Genomic DNA, 20,507 nt, shown 5'->3' on the forward strand with positions numbered 1-20,507 from the left:
GGAGCAAAATAGAAAGTAGAAAATACATTAAGCAGCATGCTAACATGAATGTTACAATTAAAACTTAATTTTTGCTCTATTTTCAAAGAAAATTAGAGCCAGAACCTATGCATTCTTGGGACGATTAAAAAACAAGAGGCTGGAACATAACACACGAGAACTTGATATTTATAATGAGAATTACAGTAAGATCAAACCTAAGAAATGCTTGGTTCATCATTACCCATCTACAGTTGTAGCTTCTTTCTCACTACTGTGGAACTTGTATGGAAGGAAAAAGACAACAATATGACAACACATAGTTATGTGATTGCATCCATACCCCTCTGTATGTAAAACCTGAATAAAACTTTGCATGACATGATTCTGATATAGATGCATATTGCAAGAATGGAAACGGCATAGCATGACCTTAGGATATCTGCCTGTTGCTCCAGTTCAGAACAACAAACTCAAGACAATTTGGTGGAAAAGAAGCATCATTGAGGTTTCCAGTCAAACTCAGGGGGTGGCAATGATTTATTTTTTTTTAATTTTATTTTTTTAAGCAAGAATAAACATAAGGTATTTGGCTATCTTGGAGGTTTCTTTCTTCTCCACTCCACCCTCCTTTAGTGAATGACAGAAACCAGCTGCAAGCAATGGAGATGATTCAAAGCCTTATAAAAGACTAAGAATTTTTCACAAGGAATATATTAAGAAACTGAAGCATATTGTGACCTTCTACATCTGCAATTGGACAGAGACCATTGGGAATGTGGAAGCATCGTGATACTTAAACATGTTGTTTCCAAAATATGTTTTTACTTTTCACATGACTTAAAGAAGCAAGTAGAACCCAGGAAGGTAGATTGCAACGCACATCAGGACAAATACTTATTTGTAATCCCATGATGCCCATCAATTAGTTGCAGAAGGGTAGTGCCAGTAGGCTATTAACCAACAGTGGAAAATGAAAATGTCAGATAACTTTTGTAAAGTAAACAAGAACAATATTTAGGAGTGTCAGCCTTATTCATGTTGCTGAATGAACTTTTTTTTTTTTTTAATGAAGTCCAGGAGCCTATCAAGAAAGCACAAGTTAGACAAGGTTCTTTTCTTTGTTTTCTAACACCATAGACCCAGACATTGCATACATGATCACAACATGCAATTTGCATACAGAAGGAGCCAGGATAACACAGAAAAACAAGGCAAAACAAAACACTGCACTACCTTATTTTGATTATTTTATTATTTTTTAATCTTCAAAATGTTCTGCCTTGAGACAGGAATGCATGATAGATAGAAATGGCTCAAACATCTTCACATGAAACACTCTTAATCAAAATTCATTCACAATTATTTTTCTAAAACATCTACAGTTACATAATCCCACCCATTTCCATCCATTATCACAGATTTAATTATTTGTTAAACAGTAGTTGCCAGCAATTGAAAGCTGTAAGGCTTTTTGCATATTAGTAGAGTCTTCTGAACTACAAACACATGAATATCACAACTATATAACTCTCACTTTACATGGCAACCCCAGGTGACAGATGTTCCAAATGAAATGTGTTGCTTACGTGGAGTTCATAAAAATGACAGAGAGCTCTGTGCCTCATTAGCTCTAAAATCCTTTTTCCTTTACTACGATTATTTTCTAAACCTACAGCATATTCCTCATTTGGAACCACACACTTTGATGAGTTGATCTTTATCTTCCACTGCTGCTATTTGGCAAATTCGCAAGTCGGGCATACTAGAGCTCTCCAGTAAAACACTATGTACAGAGCACAGTTTAAACAGATGGGTTGCTTGGAATCCATATCTCCCTCCATCCGGAGGGAACTACTTTGAGGTTTTCTTGAACTGTTGTAAACAAGAGGATATTTTATATATATATATATATATGCGTGTATATATATATTTATATATTTTATATATAAATGTTCTAAATGTCCTTTGGGAGTCCATTTGTTTTTATCTTTCCAAATGATGACTAAATACCTGATCTGTAGCATTTCTCCTGAGAAGATACTAGTAAGGGAATGACAGTTTTGATGCACTTTGGAATGGCACAATCACGTAAACGCTTGCACAATTAAGACTTATGAACTCATCCAAAGTATCTAAACATGATAATCTAACTAAGAACTAAAATACCAGCACAATGCAGCAAGTTAAAAAAGAAAATTCTATGTAATCAAAATATAAACAAGTACATAGGAAATGGATATCTGTCAGTAAATCTATATCTTTTTAAAGTAGAAAACGTATGCACTTAAGAAAAAACTGTAGCTATTTGACAAGCTTCGTAAAAAAAATTTACTTTCCAAATGCATAACAAATGCCAAGATATCCCGTAACTGGCCAGGTATAGCCACATGAGAGCTGCATGGCTTAGAGCAACCCAGGGAGAGGTTGTGGTGGGGGTAACGGTGGAAAAAAAAAATCACAAAAATAGATCAGCAAGTCGGAGGGAAAAAAAGAAAATCACATAATCTAAATTACTGTATGCTTATATCACAACTGCTAAAGGAGTCAGAAAAAAAAATAAGAAAAAAAAGGAAAAAAAGATTGCAGTTTAATGATTCTTAGAGTTACCTCTAAAAATTAAGAAAAAAATTACCAACTTAATACACTAATCCCAAGCACCAATTTAATAATTTAAGTTAACTGTATTTATATTTATCCTACTAGTGATGGAGCAAGTTCTGCTTGAAGGCTTAAAGTTTAACTCTGGAGCCCATCTGAAGTCTGTGTTCTTGCCGTGCATTCTCTGCCGTTCATATCAAAGTCACTGTAAAGACTCTCTTAAGTTTCAAACTCTCTAGGCAAGCAATTCTCTGAAGAGAATTACATCCTACTGTTTAAATCAACTTTCTGGTCATGAAAAGTGAAACAGACCAGTATTTGGTTAGTCTGTTATTAAATAGCCTGTAAAAATGGAACAGCTGACACTGTTCCTTGATAGGATTTGCCTTAGAACTAGCAGCACCCAGGGCAGACCAACTGTGAGCATGTCCAGACTCCTCTAAAAATTAGTAGTGTTAGAAAATTGCATATGTGTTAGATCAAGAAGGCATTGCCATACATGTGGCATCATTGCATTGTTTTTCCTCTATTTTTCTCATTAAGAAAAAACAAAGGAAAACAGCTCTACCAAGAACTTTTTGGTTTTTGTTTGTCTTTGCACCTGGAAAAAGCAGCATGGTGGTACTCAGCTGGAATTGCTCAGTGCTCCTCATCTATTCGGTTCTTTCAGAAAGCCCTTTCACATAGGTAAGGTGGTCTATTTCAGCTAATTCTTAGAGCTAACCTTTTTTCCAGTATATGTTTCATGCCACTTCCTCACAGCAATTTCAGTACTGAAATGGATCTATGATAATGTCCACTACTAACTTTGACCATATCATGACACAAACCATCAAAGCCAGGCCCTTGGGATGGTTCCACATATTGAACTGAAGTTCAGACTAAAAATCTCACCAAAACTCAAAAGCTGGAGTGGTCACCAATCTCAGCTACTTTTCCTTATTTGAACCCTCACCCTGTAATGAAAGCACGCACACCAAGGGAAAATAACAACGGTCTGAGCTGGGAGCATTACGACACCGGCGAGTTATCTTGCTGCTCTTCAGTGACCGTGGACTCGCTGTGCTCCTCGCTTGTTTCGTTGGAGGGCTCCTCGTAGCCCGGCTCGGCAGGATCCAGGCTACTCCCGTCACTTTGCTCCTCGCTTTGCTCCTCGCTGGCCTCCGCGGACTGCTCCAAGTTGCTCTCCAAGGAAGCTGGAGAGCTGCCAGTTGCACTTTCGTTTTGGTTCATTTCACTAAAAGGTTGTGGGAGAGGTGCGGGAGACTGTACAGCGTTTTCACTGGCAGGGATGGGCACTTTGGTTGCACCGATGTCTACGACAATGTCATTTTGTGGTAGAGTTACCTTCTCCACGAGTTTCCATTGAATAATACTCATGTCTTTCCCTCCAGTTGAGATCAAGTGACCATCGCTATGGGTAAAGCTGACGTTTGTCACATGACTACTGTGAGCGCTGTATTTGTGACTTGGGGCCTATTGAAATAAGCAGGAAAGAAAAATCACAATCTTAAGCAGAAGAGCACAGGCTACGGAAATCTAAAACTAGTATGTTTGTTCAGCCCTTCAAAAGAGCCCCTTAGTCACGCAGGAGTACCAACTTCCCCCCACAACACATTTTCTCTTCTCTTCTTAAGGCTTATAACTTGGGACAGATTTAGATCTTTATGTGAAAAGTAAAGGATTTAACACTAAGGCCAGCCAAAGGAAAGTGTCAAACATCTCCTCCAGAACTTAGGGATGACTATTGTTACGTCACTTTTGTATAAATATAAATACTTTTTCACATAATACATAAATATTATGTAAATACATATATATAATGTTTTCAAATAATATTATATACTATATATTAACTTAATTGGGAAAAACATGTTTTTGTCTTGAGTACTTTTCTTACAAATTTGGCTGCCAGGTTCTAAAACAACTGGACTGACAACATGTGTCTTGGCAAGGAAAACTTCCCTCAACGCAAACATGCACATAGACCAGTCTGGTCTAGACTTACCTTTGGCTTGGAACAGGGATACTGAAAGAGATGGACCTTACAAAAGTCATCAGCAACTGCTATCACTTTTCGGTTATGGGATCTGACAAGGGCATTTATGTCTGTCCCATCTGATCCCTCAGGCCAAACTCCTACGAGAGAGCAGAGCAGACATTTAGTGATGGTAGTTTTAAAAACTATTTAAAAGAATCCTTAAACAAAAGTAAAATCTATAAAGCTGTGACAGACAAGCATAACAAAAGGTAAACAGTTGGAAAACGGAACAGGTGTTGAATTAAATGTTGCAGTAATTTACCCGTCTAACGCTGTTTCCTCAGTCCCTGTCCTCCCAAACCCTCAGCCTTGGCCAGGATAGCCTCTTGGGCTTGCAACTTTTCCTGTTAAAAACCTCGGTCTTGCTTAAGGCTTATTTTAACTGGTAACTGTTAAATTAACACTTGGACTCATGCATGAGCATTTTAAAAGCAAGACTGATGTTGAAGCATGGAACAAGCCAAGGTACTGTACATCATGCAGAAGTATTTCATTGTTTGTTTATGTGAAATCTGGAGCAATTTTTAATATTTGCATGATTCAAAGGAGATGATTGATGATACTCTGGACAGAAACCTAGCCTGTACAACTTTCATAGATGAAAGTGCTGTCAAGTGCTTAAGTACAATTCAGTATGCCTTTAACTTAAAAAAGAGAGAGAGAGAGAGAGAGAGGGAGAGAGAGAGAGAGAGACTGGTATGTCTAGACAAAAGAATAACAATATTGCTTGGATGAACAGCCCTGAATAATTTGGGGATGGGGGATGCTGTAGTTTTAACAAAAAATAAAAACCTCAGAGCCTCAGAGATTCCCATTACAAAACTGGTGATTCACATCTGTGAGAAAGGCTGAATAAAAGATAAACAAGGTATTATAAGATAATAATATATGCCGAAGATGCCAGATTTTATAGCTCAGACTAAGTTTTTTTGATTAATCAGGGAGTTATGAGGAATTGTTCCCTTCAATTCCCCCCCCCACCCCCCCAATTAAAAAAAAATGTGTCTGATTGACTGAGAGGGATGTCCATCATGAGATATGAAAATTTCTTCTTCCCTTACAGTCACTGGCTTTGGTAGAATAAAAAACACATGCTGTTGACTATTTTCTACAGTACAAGCTCCCAGCATAGCACTGCCTTATCTTTTTCAAACTCCTTCATTTTCTTTCATTTTCAAGTAGCTCAAAATGAATGAATTCTTCTTTCTCCTGCATTCCTCTTTAAAACACTGTCATCAGACGTGAGTAATAAATTAACTTCAAATTAGTTTCCTGAAGTTTCAGCTAGCACCTTTGGCAGCTGTGCCAAAAAGCTATGCTATTTCCTCTTCTTTTTAATGTAAGATTAAAAAGACTAATATTCAAGATATTCAGCTACCCAGCAGTAAGCCCCTCAAAAGAATCTGCTCAGAGAAAAGTGTGGAAAATGTGCAGTAAACAAGGGAGTGACTTCAAGTGTTAGGGGTGCAAAATGATGATACCACTACGCCACTGCAGTAATACTGACAGCTATTCTCATCCCCACCACGCTCTTCCATCCTCTTTCCTTCTGCTGACAACAGTGCAATGTTGGTGCTTACAGATATACTGCCACAGAGCTGAATCAGTAGAACACATAACCCTGAAAACCAAAACCCCATAAACATAACCTTCTCTCCTGAACATCAGTGAGCAGCCCATGGCTTTGTTGGGTTGCTGAGCCAGCTCACCCTGGGGTCAAGGCAGACTTCACCTTCAGGCACCAAATATCTGCTAGCTTGACTTAGCTGCACTGTCTGATCTAATGGGAAAATACTTGTCTTTGTCTGGCACCAATCCATAATTTTACAATTCTGTAAAGGGTGTCAGACCACCAGACAATATAAAATTAAAGCACGATGAATCTTGGCTAGGAAGTTTAAATATATTCTGTTCTTCCCCAAAATAACATCACATTAACCTACTTCATTCCCAGCTCCATTGACACTTTGAAGATTTTTAGTGCACTTGAGACTAATTAAACTTAATCCAGAGTTAGGTTAGAGTTCAGATTAATCCAGAAAGGAATGCAAACAGGATCTGCAGACTTATCCACTCTTTTAAAACAAAAAGTAAAAAGGCTTCTCAAAATGGTGATTATGAGAGCTGCTCATCTCCAGCCTGGCTCCAGTCACCAACAGCTTCTATCCAATAGCTATTAAAGAGAATAAGTCAATGACTCAGATGTGAAACTGAATTCCTTCTGCACTCCCACACCTTGTCTCCTTAGGTCAGGAGTGAAGGATGCTTCTGGGAAAGTGCTGGGACTCAGCTGCTCCCCTTATTCTCTCTCTTGTACCAGCAAATGTAGTGGTATAATTTCAATAGCAACACAGCCACCTTCTACTACCTCTGAATTTCTGGTAGATATAAGTACTCTGCATAAAATGTAAAATGGTATCAGATCCCAGGCTATGCCTGAAGGAACATTTGGTATATTTGCCTTACAAAGCATTTACATTGCTTCTAGAGAAAAAGGTCACATTAACGTGGAACAGAGAGCTTGGATTTTCATTTTATTGTTGCCCGAATCATCTGATATTCCACTTAGAAAAGGCGTTTGTGTTACACTATTATTTCAGTTGTACCTCCACAGCAGCAAAGAAAATGCAAAACATTTGAAAAACAGCCGTCCACTCTTGATGTCACAGACAGGCTGACTAAAAACAAGCACATATACAACCCGGTGCACAGTTCTCAGGCTAATGGGAACCAGTATTTTCATCAAAACAACACTAAGCTCCAGAAAGTATTCAGCTCCAGAAAGCTGCAAGAGCTACCATCAGCAAAAGCTGCTTGAACTGTTTGGCCACAGTCTCAAACTGCACTATTGAAATCAGATCTGTGAGCTTCGTAATTTTTTTTTCTTTACATGTTAAAAATGAACCACTAGGTAAAGAATCTGTTATATCTTCAGAGCATTTTTACTCTTTAGAAGCAGTGTGTATTATTCATTCAACTATCAAAGTGCTGTCATGATTTTAAGTCACAACCTATAACTTATACTTGCATTGTCTTGTTTCTATCCCAAATCAACGTACAGAAAGATCAATGTACCTGTACCATATGAGCACTTTAAAATACCAGCTTTTTAGTTCAAAGTCCCCCAAACTGGTAGCCTAAAATGATAGCAGAAAAATCAAATCTACACTTCAAGATTAAATATAAATCAATTATACACTGTCTGTAGAGCATCCACTGCTCTGTATCACAGATAAGTACTGTGGTCATCTCTTTGGGCTGTCTCCTCCATGCCAGAAAGCACAATGTGAATGAATAGCTTAAAAGAAGGTTAAATGGTGCTTACCAAACACTTGAAAGCCTAGCACACAAGTGTATGTCGTCCAATCTATATCCTTACAGTCAGAACGATTCCTGATTAGCTTGCAGCCACTTGGAATGTCCCCTGTAAAAAAGTGAATGATGAGTTATGGCACATGACTTTAGATTTATACATGTGGTCTTTGAAGATGCTAAAACTAATGGAGGTAGTAGCAAAATGGATCTTAAAACCAACCTGGAATTGCAATGTAGAGGCAAAGACACGGCATTATCATTATGCCAGACATCTGAAGCTTTGCTCAGTATCTAAAAGCCACATTTACTTCTCATTTCCCTTTTCAGATCAGTGTACCTCAGAAACATTTCCCTGCAGTTTGGGTTCCCTACTGTACAAAATGCCTTAATAAATTCTGTAATAGCAGAATGTCTACGCTCAGTATAGCTTCACGGATGTGCTAAAATTCAATCAAGCATTCAGGAAACTCTGCTTTTAAAACAGATAGAAACTGCTGCCAGAGGAGTCTTGGACAGCTTTTCAACTTTAACTAGGAAAGGAAAGATTGTTTCCCAAAAGAAAGTCTATCTTTCAACAAACTAGCCCAATACTAATGGGTCACTCTTCACTTGCCTGTACAGGTGGTTATGATCACCAACACTTTCTTTTGGTACATTCAGATACTGCCACTATCCAGATTTGAAACCGAAGCAGTGACAGGCAGAAAGAACATGTTAAGGAGCCAGACATTTAAACTGCTGGCTCTTCTTGCCTGTTACAGGAAAAGAACTACAATCCTTTTGTTCTAGTTAAAACCATATAAAGAATATAAAAAATAGTTTAAAACTAGACTGATATGCACTATGTAAGTTGAACTTGTGATGTAACTACTATATATTAAATTCACCTTTTCATATATTAAAAAGACAAACATGAAAACACTATTACCACTAACTCACTGAAGTAGTATCATTGCTTCGCTCAGTTTTCAACATCACCAGCCAAGATCAAGTTTAAAAAAAAACAAAACACACACACAAAAGGAAAACACACACACAAAAAAAAACAACAACAGAACAGAACAGTGGCACAGACCTGCTGATTTTATTCCCCCCAAATAACTGGTACTGTTGACACTAATTAGACAACTGTATATATTATTTTCAATCTACGGAGCCTTGGGCCAACATCAAAACGTAGTGCCACTTGCTCTGTAAATTCTAAGCTGTTAACCTGATTTATGACCTTGTAAAGAAGTAAGCTATATTTGGCATTGCCATTAGGTAATACACAGCTCTGAATAACATCAAGATATCAGGTTACAAAAGTTCGAATTAGTTCCTTTGTCAGGGAGAATTTTGCACAGTCTTGATCGAACACCTTCTTTTAAATATTGTGATAAGTAATACATATTTCTGTTTCCAGTACATTTGATGTCATACTTACAGTATAGTATTTCATAGTCTCCTGAGTTTGACATTATATACTTGTTGTCTGGGGACCAATCAAGGTGTGTAATATAGCTGGAATGTCCCTAAAGAAGAATGAGTAACATCAATGTGAAACATATTTTAAATAAAACAGCAACAGCAGTTGCATCCACAGATGGGATGGTTAACAGGAAAAAAACACCTTCCCAGCCACCCCCCTGTCTGCCACAATTCACTCGCACTCCTTTAAAGGCTGCTTACTACCGAGTGCCATGCTTGCTAAGAGCTAAACAAACGCAGGCTGGGCACCCTGCCTCTCTCATGGCACGGCAGATTCCTCACTTGTAAACACTGTCATCCCTCTTGGGCCACAGTATGATTTACTCTGAGAAGGTACACTGTTAAAATACTGATGACCTCATGTTTGTATTTGCATTAAGAAAGTATACGCTGCAGCTCATAGAGAAAGGCAAGTAAACTTGCAAAGAATCATTTTTTGATTCCCGCCAGAAAAGTGATGCACAGGACTACATTTTATTCCTCTATAAATTCAAAACAATTTCAAATAAATGCATCCACATTCCGGTTATTTCTTTGCTTATCCTACAAGCTTAGGATACATTGATTAATAACCACCATGCAAAACTGCAAGACCAAGGTCCAGTGTTACAAGAACACCTTTATAAGCTTTTTGACAGCTTCTGTGTCTTACACTGCGTGCATGTTAACGCCAGTTTCAAGAGGAGTCCTACATATAGGCACAGGGTCACCTATATAATAATCAAAACACTTTGGCCTGATTGCATAGCTATCACCACCAATACCACATGGAGTGCTAAATACCCATCTTAGTTTCTGCAGAAGCTAAATGCATCTGGATAGCATGCTTTTCCTGTGCATTAGTTCTTTTGCTGGTAGTAGCAATAGTAATAATAAAGACATGGGAGCCTCCAGAGAAGCTGCATGTTTCTAAAGGCTAGGAATGAGTTAGTTATTTATAGAGGGATGGATAGGAAATGAAATTGGACATCCATTTCACTCTTCTTCCATCTTTCCATTTCTTTTTATTGCTCCTCTTCTCCAGGCAAGACCATTCATTTTCCTTTTCCCTGCCAATCTGCTGGGCAACAACATGCCATCTCCATGACTGACAGCTGCCAATTCAACTCCCTTCCTCTCCCGGTGGGCGTTAGGAAGACACTGTCCCTCCACTCCCCCCAAGGCTATTGGCCCTGCCTGCCCCTGCCGTGATGGGCATCACACAGGACACAGGCTGGTCCAGCTGCCTTGCCAGCCTTTTCTACAGCAAAGTGCAGGAGATGCTGACTGCTCCCAGAGTTAGACATGGAAATACATCCGACCCTGTCTCCCTGTCACCAGGTCCTCTGTGAGATACTCCAAAAATATTTAGGAGAAAAGCTAGCCTTTAAGATTTACTTACTTATGAACCAGTCTGCCTCAAGCAGAGGAACTGTGTATTGACATAAATGCTTTGCAGTCATAGGTAGGATATATGATATCAACAGGCAAACTTGGTATTTTGAAAATAAATAAATGAACTATTGGCTAGGATTCTTCCCCCCCTCCCTATTTTCCAGGCTTTCAAATTTGCAAGCTAACTCCAACACGGAAAAGAATTGGTCAGTCATTTACTAAATCCTGCCAGACATTTGGCAGCTGTTAAAATTCCTAGGGGCGGTGGGGGAGTGAACAAAGCAATTGGCCGGGGGGCTCCATGCTGGAAAATCCCTTCCAGCATGCAATCGCTAAATGATGAGTCGGAACATAACATTGTCCCTGTTATAAAGAAGGACAATCCCATTGTCTATGAAAATGCTTCTTCAGTAGCCACCACTGATAAAACAATGTTTTACTCTCTCCTTTTCTGTACCTTTATGTACAATGAACATAATTCCATTATCGCTGGTGAGTAAAAGTATTTGGTCACATGGAAACCCTCTCCTCCATTGGTAATGTTTATCTGTTTCAGGCTCAAGTGGTACAAGGGTCGAAATGGCCACAGCCTATGGGATGGGCACACAACTTATTCAGGTTAAGCCTCATGTATCAGATATTTGCAGCCCATGTGGTTTTCACCCCCCAGCCCTCTTGGTAAATGCTGAGCACTTGCTTTTCCTTTGCTAACATATCTCTGATGTAAAGCAAACAGAAACAGTGCTGGCTACCCTTGAACTGCTGACACGTAGGAAGTTCATAACCTAGCCCATACCTTCACATTGCTGTCTGCATAGCTGGAGCCCTCGAAAAACAGCTGCACAAGCCGAAGTGGTTGTTACAGCTAATCTGAAATTCCTTCTGATCACAACCACCACCACCCCTCGCTGCAGAGACACGCTCACGGGTCAGGGCCTTGCCTCTCCAGGAGCCCCAGGAAGCCTCACCGTGACTGAAAGGGGATTTAAATGTAACAGCGGGAATATAGCCCTTATACACAAGCTGATGTTGGTTCAGTAGATAAAATCCTTCTCAAAGTATTTAAACAATGTTTTCAGCTTGGAAGAAACAACCAGAAGTTGACTAGCAGGAGGACTGAGTCATACTACTTGGAGGTCACTCGCGAGGCTACTGGATGACAGAGGAACGCCAAGATGGCGCGGCGCCAGCGCCCAGGCCCGGGCCAGGAGAGCTCCAGGTCCCAAGCACGCCTAGGTGCCTCCCTGCTTCACATCAAGCCAGTTTCGGTCCGTCAGCGTGCCGGCAGGCAGCAGAGGGTGAGTGAAACCTGATCGGCAGCCTCGCCGCACAGTCAGTTGGTCTGTGCAGGCTGCAAGGGCCAGAGGAGCTCAGCCCTGACAGAAAGCAGTCTGCTAATTTTGGCTTCTACACGCTGTCGTTCAGAATGAAAAAAAAGGTTAACAGAAATCTGCTTTGAAGCGTTAACCCTTCTGTCTGAGTATATCAATGCATGTTTCTCCCATCCCAATTTTTACAAACCCCCTTCGCTGCCAACGTAGAGCGACCGACAGACAGACATGTAGATGCTTGGTAAGAGGCTGCATACTGGAGAATGTCTTAGGGTGCATGAGAAAGAAAAGGATAAGGAAGAAGAGGAATACTTTTCAGAGGGGTATAAATCAGCACAGCTTCACCATCCTCTGTGCACTGAAAACTGGCTGTTGATCAATATTCCCAGCTATTAGCTGGTTTAGAATTATGAGACCACTTATTATTCACACATTTACTGTTTTAATACAGTGCTATTATCTGCAAACTAATTGTTCTCTGAAACACTGTCCTGCAACACAGGGGCAAGGGACCCAAGCATCAGTTTACAATATTATAATATGCTCTCTCTTGAATGCAATACATAGGATATACAGAAATACATGATCTCATACTTCTTCAAAGAATTCAGGGATCCTGAAGTACATAGCAAGCTAGATATTACATATTTTAAGATTAGAGTGATTTTATCTTTCGTGGTTGAAAAATAAGTTATGGGGTGAAATGCTGTGCTGGGATGTAGCCAGCTGTCACCATCCTGGCTTGCCCCATACCACAACTCTGCCATCAAGGAGTCCCCAGCACGCCCAATGCTCAAGTAGCATTGGATAGTGTGGAGTATCCTCAGCCAAGTGCCCCGAAAATAAGAAATCTCTCAAAGATACCACACATGGCACTACAGGACCTCCTAATGCCTGTTCACTTCCTCCCTGACAAGTTCCGCTGCAAATCTTGTATCAAAGATTGAGAAGAAAAAATATATTACAGATCACAAATGAGGCTTATGGTCCCCTCACCTCCACTTCCAAATTAACCAAGTTCTCCTATTTTTAAAACTAAAGGAATGCAATTGATTATAAACACATGAAAACTGTTTTCAGCAGGAGACGTATTCTTAAAAATACCACATTTGATACGTGAACCTATTCTTGTAATGTCATTTGCAAATCCCTCTGAAGTTCAGATGTTCATTATGTACATGTTCCCTCTAACCTAGAGGGATAGCTGGACTTAAGGCCAGGGTGTTAGACAACTAAAAACAAAATGAAAAATGTATGTCCTTTTTGAACAGATCATTTTAGCAAAGAGCATTTTACACATCATGTAAATGTGAGCTCTAAAATTAACTCCACTATTTGCAAAACACACTTATTTACTCCAGACCAGAAATTTATTGGTATTATTTCAAATGCTGTAATAAAAATTGCAACTGAAAACAGTACATATTTGCAACCTCCAAAATTGTATATTCTAATGAAATTCCATCATCTAATGCTATGTTGGTCCAAAAAGTACTGTATCAGTAGTGCAAAAATATCTGCAAACAAGTGTAATATTTTCCCAAAAAGATTTTCAGCATCCAGATACAAGACACTTCTGCATCTTACTGTTAATTTTCCATTTCAGAGAACAGTTAATAGTCTGAGAAATTATTCATATGTAATGAAAAAATGTTCACCTGGCAACCAACAGTCACAGTACACATTAGGTTGCAGTTTAAAATCAACCAAATGCTGAAAAAGACATAAAACGTATAACCAAAACTAAAAATGGCAAAATATCAACCTAACAAGATACATTTTCTCTGTTACACTGCTTAACATCTTAGTGTATGCATAACATCAAAATGCAATAACTGCTGATTATATTTGCTCCAAAACTTACAGTGCATTTTCCGTATCTGCTGTATTTTCTTCCATTTTCTGTTACTATGTAGAGGTAAATAAAATTGTCATGGGATCCAACTGCAAGTAAGGTGCCATCTACAACAGAAAATCAGAATATTTGATATAAATTAACAGAATGTTTATTTTCCAAATTTTAATGATTTCAGATTTATCACTAAACCAATATCCTCATTTAAGCTATTGCTTACAAATTGTATTTAATGACATGTAACTGTTTACATTATATTGGTTTTCAGTCAGTATCTGTCTACTTTGTAGCTAAGTTTTTTGGGCAAGTTCTTTCACCTCTCCTCTTTTTAAGTAAATGCCCAATGGACATGGTAAAAATCCTCAGACTGCACTGGATTTCTGGAAATTGTTGATAGCAAGCAGGCTTGCGTTTTCTGTATTACAAAAAACTCAGAACAGTATTTATTCTGGAGCTACAGGATTTCTGGGGGCATGGTAGAGGGCAGATTGCATATAAATCTGTACTAAATAAGCTGTAAAGAATAAGTGGATCATTCAAATATTATAAGCGGTTTTCTAACCTGTATTATCTCAATTTAAAACAAAAAAATACATGGTTGAGAGTTGCCTTGAGTCACCGTAGTGTCAATGAACAACAATGCTTTGAAATAAATTGCTGTGTTTAGCAGATGTGGCAGCAGCAGAGGAGCATTTTACTCACTGACATTGCACGTTATCCAAAAGCAAACAAGAAACAGATTTACGAGATTCTTCTATCCAGTTTTAACAGAGAGGATTCAGCCTCTGCGGATCTGTCATGTCACCTCTAAAGAGGAGACCCAGTACTGACTTGGTGTCTATGTAATCCCATAGCAAGTACTTAAACAGCTCTGTTTCAGACAGACCTACACTTATTTTTACGGTCTTGTATTAATAAACTTGAAAACTTAACTACAAAGTTTATTAATATATTACTAAAATGCTAAGCTATTTACAGACTATCTGGGTAGACAGGTTATTAACAGCTTTTCCTTTTCTGTTAACCTGCCAACTATTTTAATTGAGAATTTTTAATTTTTCTGGGAGCAAAGCTAATGTATTATGACAGCACAGATCAACATGAAGGAAAGGCTAGGAGAGGAAACTACAAAAACTCCAAGATTTTGCATACAAAAACCAAATCTGCTGTCAAGTATTCAGGTATTATTATTGTTATTATTGAGGTATTAAGTATCTGATAAAGCAGTCTTTCCAAAGCTCTGTCTTTTCTAGTGACTGGGGAATAGTTTAACACAGCTTAACAGAACAGACATTCATCAGAAACTAAAACATGCAATTATTCTGAATGTACAAGTCTGCCTACCTACTGAGTAGCGCATCACTGAGAGCTGCTCATTGCCATCAGTGTGTATTGAAACCAAATCCCTCGTTTCTGCATCCAAAACAAACCACCTGGAGAGAGGAGAATTTCAGTGAGTATCACTTCCATGAGGAAGAAAAAAAAAAGAGAGAGAAAGCAAAAGAGCAATAATCACTGATTTGCTTCATCTTCTCATGCTAGCCCTTAAGGGCAGCACAGTGAAAATCTGTTTTTAATAGAATGCTTTTCTGGTTTTCAACACAATACAAGTTGCAGTTAAAAATATATAAAAGATTTTAAATGCAGCAGATTTTTTTGTCTCCCTTGAACATTGTAGTAATAACCAAAATATCTCCTGGATGATATATGTGGCACCAGATAACTAACATGACAGCATCTTCTCATCTTGAAGCCCTAAAGCTACAGCTGAATTTTGAATCTACTACTTCTTCCCCATTTTGAAGAATAGCTTTGATTTAAAAACTTATATTTTGACTTTTATAAAGCAAAGTTAAAAACAAAAATACACAGTAGGAGGGGATGGAAAACATTTCCATACTCATTCAAAACACAGAACCTATTCTAACTGGTATTATTTATTATTTAGCAGTAACTTTTATCCTGCAGTATTAGTTGTGAGGCACAGGTGAAAAACTCATAGATGCTCACAAAAGCCTAGTGGTCTGTACACTGAAATGGCCACTGACAGCAAACTAGGGAAGATCAGCAGAACCAGAGCTTTTTGCAAACTAACTCCTAAAAATACAGCAAATATTACCAAGACAAAGGCAATGAAATTTAATTAAAAAAAAAAAAAGGGGTATATATAAAGCTGTTGGGACCAGGCCACTGTCCTGCTGTGTATGACATACACTGTGACATGTATGTCACAAAAGCCTAAGAAGTCAACATGGCTAAATACATTACAGCTGTCTTCAGAGATTAATTTCTGTGCTTCAGACTTTGTATCTCAGTACTGCTGAAGAACATGATGGCCAGGTTTCTGTACCCAGCAGCAAACAGCAAGCTCAGACTGTGGATATGAGTCAGCCAATTCCACCCACCATCTAACACAGATACCTAATAGTAAACTCAAGGGAACAAACATATTGCAAAAGCTAGGACTATCTAATACAACAGAAATGTATATAGCTAAAATAAACCCCCAGGAGCAGCAGCACACATTGGTGTTTTCTATGGATGGAGATGAGGTTCCAGGTCGTGCTGACCCAGTGCCTGGCAGCCTGGTATATGAAAGTGGCCTGCTCCCAATGGCTTAAACCCAGCTTGTGGTTAGAGAAACACATGAAAGAAGTAAAATAAATAACATGCACATTAAAAAACAGCCCCACCTGGCACTCACTGTTGAGCAATCTACATGCAAGACAGATGGAGCCAGTGGAAAACAGCTCATATGTTCTCAACGGACAGCAGCAGAAACCACACTCAGTGTTTCTCTGCTGTACTCCAAAATGCAGACTTTTGATTTCTTCCAATCTATACACTAAAGCTTTGCAGGTTATCTGAATGCATTAGAAGTTGCAAGTTGCCATTCAGTTTAAATCTGCCTCTTTGTCCCTGCCAAGTGTTTCAGTAAAATGTTATTTCTCTTATACCCGTCTGATAACCATGTAGATATTGAAAAACAAAAATCAACACAAAAACGGTTTGGCATGGAGAAAGAGAGAGAAGCGTACCTATGCCATATAGGTTGCTGCCACTGGGACAAAATTAATCACTCCACGAGAGCAAAACTGCTCTGGAGTTACATCCTGACAGGACAACAGAACTGCGAAGAATGCACATGAAGGCATCACTGAACTGACGGCATCTGTTTCTCAAGTAACGCTAGAAGCTGGCCCACAGCCACTGCACTGCTGCCCCATTGTGACTTTTTTTTCCGGCACCCAACACAGCATGGAGACTCCTTACTGCTTCAGCCCAGGTGGGCAACACACCTTTTGTGCATAGACAGCAGAGCGGTAGGTAGAAGACCTTTTGCTCTACCAGAAAGCTTTGGCACTGTATGGTAAATCTGCCTGTCTGGCAAGACTCAAGAGCATGATGCCTGTTTATTTCTTTTGAGCATTGTAATTGTGGTGCCTGGTGATAAAAACTGATTATGAACAAGGCAATAACCAAAAGCTGCCTTCTTCCACAAAGTGAACGGGTACCTCTTCTTCCCATGCCACGCTGTCCAATGAGGACAGTGATGACGCTGCACCAGGGACATGCCTCTCAATGCTGGCTGTAGGCCTGGCTCTTTAGATTCTTGAGGTTGTTACCTGAGCCAGGTAATCCTCCAGTGAACACGTTTCTTACGCAAAATGAAATTCCAAAGCTTGGAAAAGCATGCAAAAAAAAAACAATGTACTGAAAGCACACAGGTGGTATCAAACACAGAGTTTCTGAGGGTCTTAAGATAGCACGCAGAATTCCATTGGGCAATAAAAGAAAGTATTTCATCACACTGGTCCTCCTCCAAAGTTTATTCTGAACAAAAGATACTAAGAACAGTCTTAGCTGACCGTGGAAACAGTCAGTGCACCGTGACAATTTTGATATTAATTTAGGAAAGGAAGTGCTGGTCACATCTAGTTCAGCTGTTTCTTGGTTCCTCCACCATCTGGAATCAGACATGCTCCCTTCAATCACCCAAACTCTCCCAAAGCCGTGGCAAATTTTGTAATTGCCAACAAGAAAGCCCATCTCAATGAAAGCTGTCTCCAGTCTAGCAGCTACAGCCGTTCACTGGCATACTCCACACGTGCCCTTATCTCCCACAGTTGCAGTCCACCTTCAGAGTGTGTTTTGGGAGAGGATCTTCTTCCCAGAATGAAAGGTATGCAAAATGCAAACAGCAGCCAACCCTGGAAATGCCACACCTGGCTGGGATCTGCAAAGCTTGGCAGATCTCTCCTAACTCTCCTAACTCCTGATCTGCAGACTGGACAAAATAAGCAGTTGAATAGTGCTGTAAAAATAGCAGCTCTTTTACTTTTTCTGATTTGTATTGATTTTCTCACCATTATTACTGAAAATGACATACTTGACTTCTGAATTAAAATAAACAAAACTGAACTTTCACCATTTTCACCTGTTTCTTGTCTTCCTATTCTTTTTTTAAAATAACTTATCTGAAAAATAAATTATTTATTTAGAAACAAAAATCCTGTAAACAACTTTTGGAAAGCAAATTCAGACCCATTACACAGACATTTATTACTGATAATTTATATCTGTGAATACAGAATTTGTCTGATGAAATCACCAGGGAAACAGTACTCCAAAATAGTGATATGTTTTTTCACTAGGACTTGAAATTTCCACAACTTTTAGGTAATAATGAATGTTGAACCTATAAGGTATAAAAGCAGAGTGCTGGATGTACAAATGAACAAACCAACCCATCTGTTGGTCGGACTGTTCCCTGGCATGTTTGGGATTCGTCTTACTGCCACAGATGCTGAACTGGTTTAAATCTGAGTAACTCTACTGACTTATTTACCTCCTTGGAGCTCTGGCTTATACTAGTATTGCTCCCCACCCTTCAGTTTTTTTTAATAATGTTAGTATTTTTGCAAGAATCTTGCTAGCCTTTTCCTTCTGCTGTGCTTTTGAGCAGTTATATCAATAGCACTCAGAATATTCTGCATTAGTCACAGGAAGATCTACTTCCCAGCAAATAATACCACTGACAGCATGGCAAAATTATCTGAAAATGCCTTGAAAAAAATTTTTCTGAAATGATTTTCAATTGCCAGCCTATTTTGCTTTATCAGATCTGCTCTTCCAGCAAACAGCAGGTTCCACAAAAAATATCAGTTCTCTCCAACCAGGCTTAGTCACTGACAAACGATGACCAGACATGCAGCAGGTATTTAAAGAAGTAGGAACAAAACCTGCAGCAGATCATTTGCAGACAGCCCAAAAAAAGCAAAATGATACTGAAATACTCTTCATGGGAAGCAGTATGTGAAAACCAATCCAGAAACATGACGTGTCAGCCTGATAAAAACACACTGCCATGAAACTGCGGGCAAGAATGGGAAGAGGCAGAAAATTCAGTTTTCTTCCGATGTCACAATTTTACTCATCAAACGCAACCTTGTCAGTGCTCCCATTCCTTATCCCTGCCTCACTGACCTCTGTGCATGAAGCAAAGCAGCACTAGAGACGCAATGACACACACAGCCAAGGTTTGGGTTTATTGAATCCTAAACAAATTAGACTCATTTAACATTTGCTTTATGTGCTTGGGGCTATAAATCAAGTAAGTTATTAAATGACTTGTTAAAGGCCTGATTCTTTTCTCTCCTGAGGTAATCAAAATTTATCACGCAACCTCATTCCTCTGGGAAATGCCTCCCTTAGACTGGATTATTTGGCGCAGAAAGCACTAGCCTTCGGTTAGTCAGTAAATCTAAAACTGTTCTGTTTATCTAGATTCACAACTCCATCTATTTCTCATCCACTTGTGCACTTACCAGACCCCAGTTCAATTCAGTTTATGTATCAAACCTATAATCGAATCATGCAATTTCAGAACACAATAAAACAGAACAGTAAAAACATAACTGCTTAGTTCTAAGAACTTGGTAAAAAAGCCACCACCACCATCACCAACAAAAATAACACACAAAAAAAAACCAGGGCCATCAACATAAACTTATCCAATACAGTGTAAGTGGGTTGCCTCGAGTAATTTTTCTTTTTAAAAGAAGAATTTAAATTGAAAACTGCTGAATTGAAAAAGTAATGTTAAACTCTCTGAGAGGAAAAAAAATATAAAACTCAGTCAAAAGCAAACACCAGACTGCATGCTCTGACCACTCAATATGCCTTGATTGTGCTTTGATGTAATTTCAAAAATGCCTAGTAGCTACCAAGAAATGTGGCTTGACCTTTTTTTTTTTTCCTGTCTCGAGTTCTATTATGCCAGTATCTGCTGCTCTGTTTAATGAAAGTAGAAACACTTACTCAGTTTAATGCTCTAATTAGAAAGAGGTGAAAATATTGAAAGGCACAATGTGGAAATCAAATGTACAAGAGCTCAGCAAGATTCTTCTTGGGAGGGTACACTAGGTTTTCTAACCTGATTTTATATGTAATGTATTTAGTGCAGACTGCATCATCATCTTGGATAAAGAAACACCTTGAAAAATATTTAACATTTAGGTTTTTCCAGGAAAGCTAAAGG

General features: G+C 38.9%; 1 protein-coding gene across 14 annotated transcripts in view; it reads right to left on the reverse strand.

The window, feature by feature from the left end:
- Window positions 1-1,212: 1,212 nt before the first annotated feature.
- The window catches only part of EML4 (EMAP like 4), a 158,222-nt gene continuing 138,927 nt past the window's right edge, over window positions 1,213-20,507 (reverse strand). For all 14 annotated transcript variants that reach the window (XM_035564382.2, XM_035564365.2, XM_050709360.1 and 11 more), the window contains 6 exons: window positions 15,311-15,399; window positions 13,976-14,073; window positions 9,363-9,450; window positions 7,947-8,045; window positions 4,589-4,719; window positions 1,213-4,056 (listed from right to left, as the gene is read on the reverse strand). In XM_035564382.2, coding sequence (XP_035420275.1) covers window positions 3,592-4,056; window positions 4,589-4,719; window positions 7,947-8,045; window positions 9,363-9,450; window positions 13,976-14,073; window positions 15,311-15,399 — 970 coding nt within the window. In that variant the 3' untranslated portion in view covers window positions 1,213-3,591. The remainder of the gene's footprint in view (window positions 4,057-4,588; window positions 4,720-7,946; window positions 8,046-9,362; window positions 9,451-13,975; window positions 14,074-15,310; window positions 15,400-20,507) is intronic.

This window comes from Cygnus atratus, chromosome 3 (assembly GCF_013377495.2).
Source record: "Cygnus atratus isolate AKBS03 ecotype Queensland, Australia chromosome 3, CAtr_DNAZoo_HiC_assembly, whole genome shotgun sequence".
In the NCBI taxonomy this organism is placed as follows: domain Eukaryota; kingdom Metazoa; phylum Chordata; class Aves; order Anseriformes; family Anatidae; genus Cygnus; species Cygnus atratus.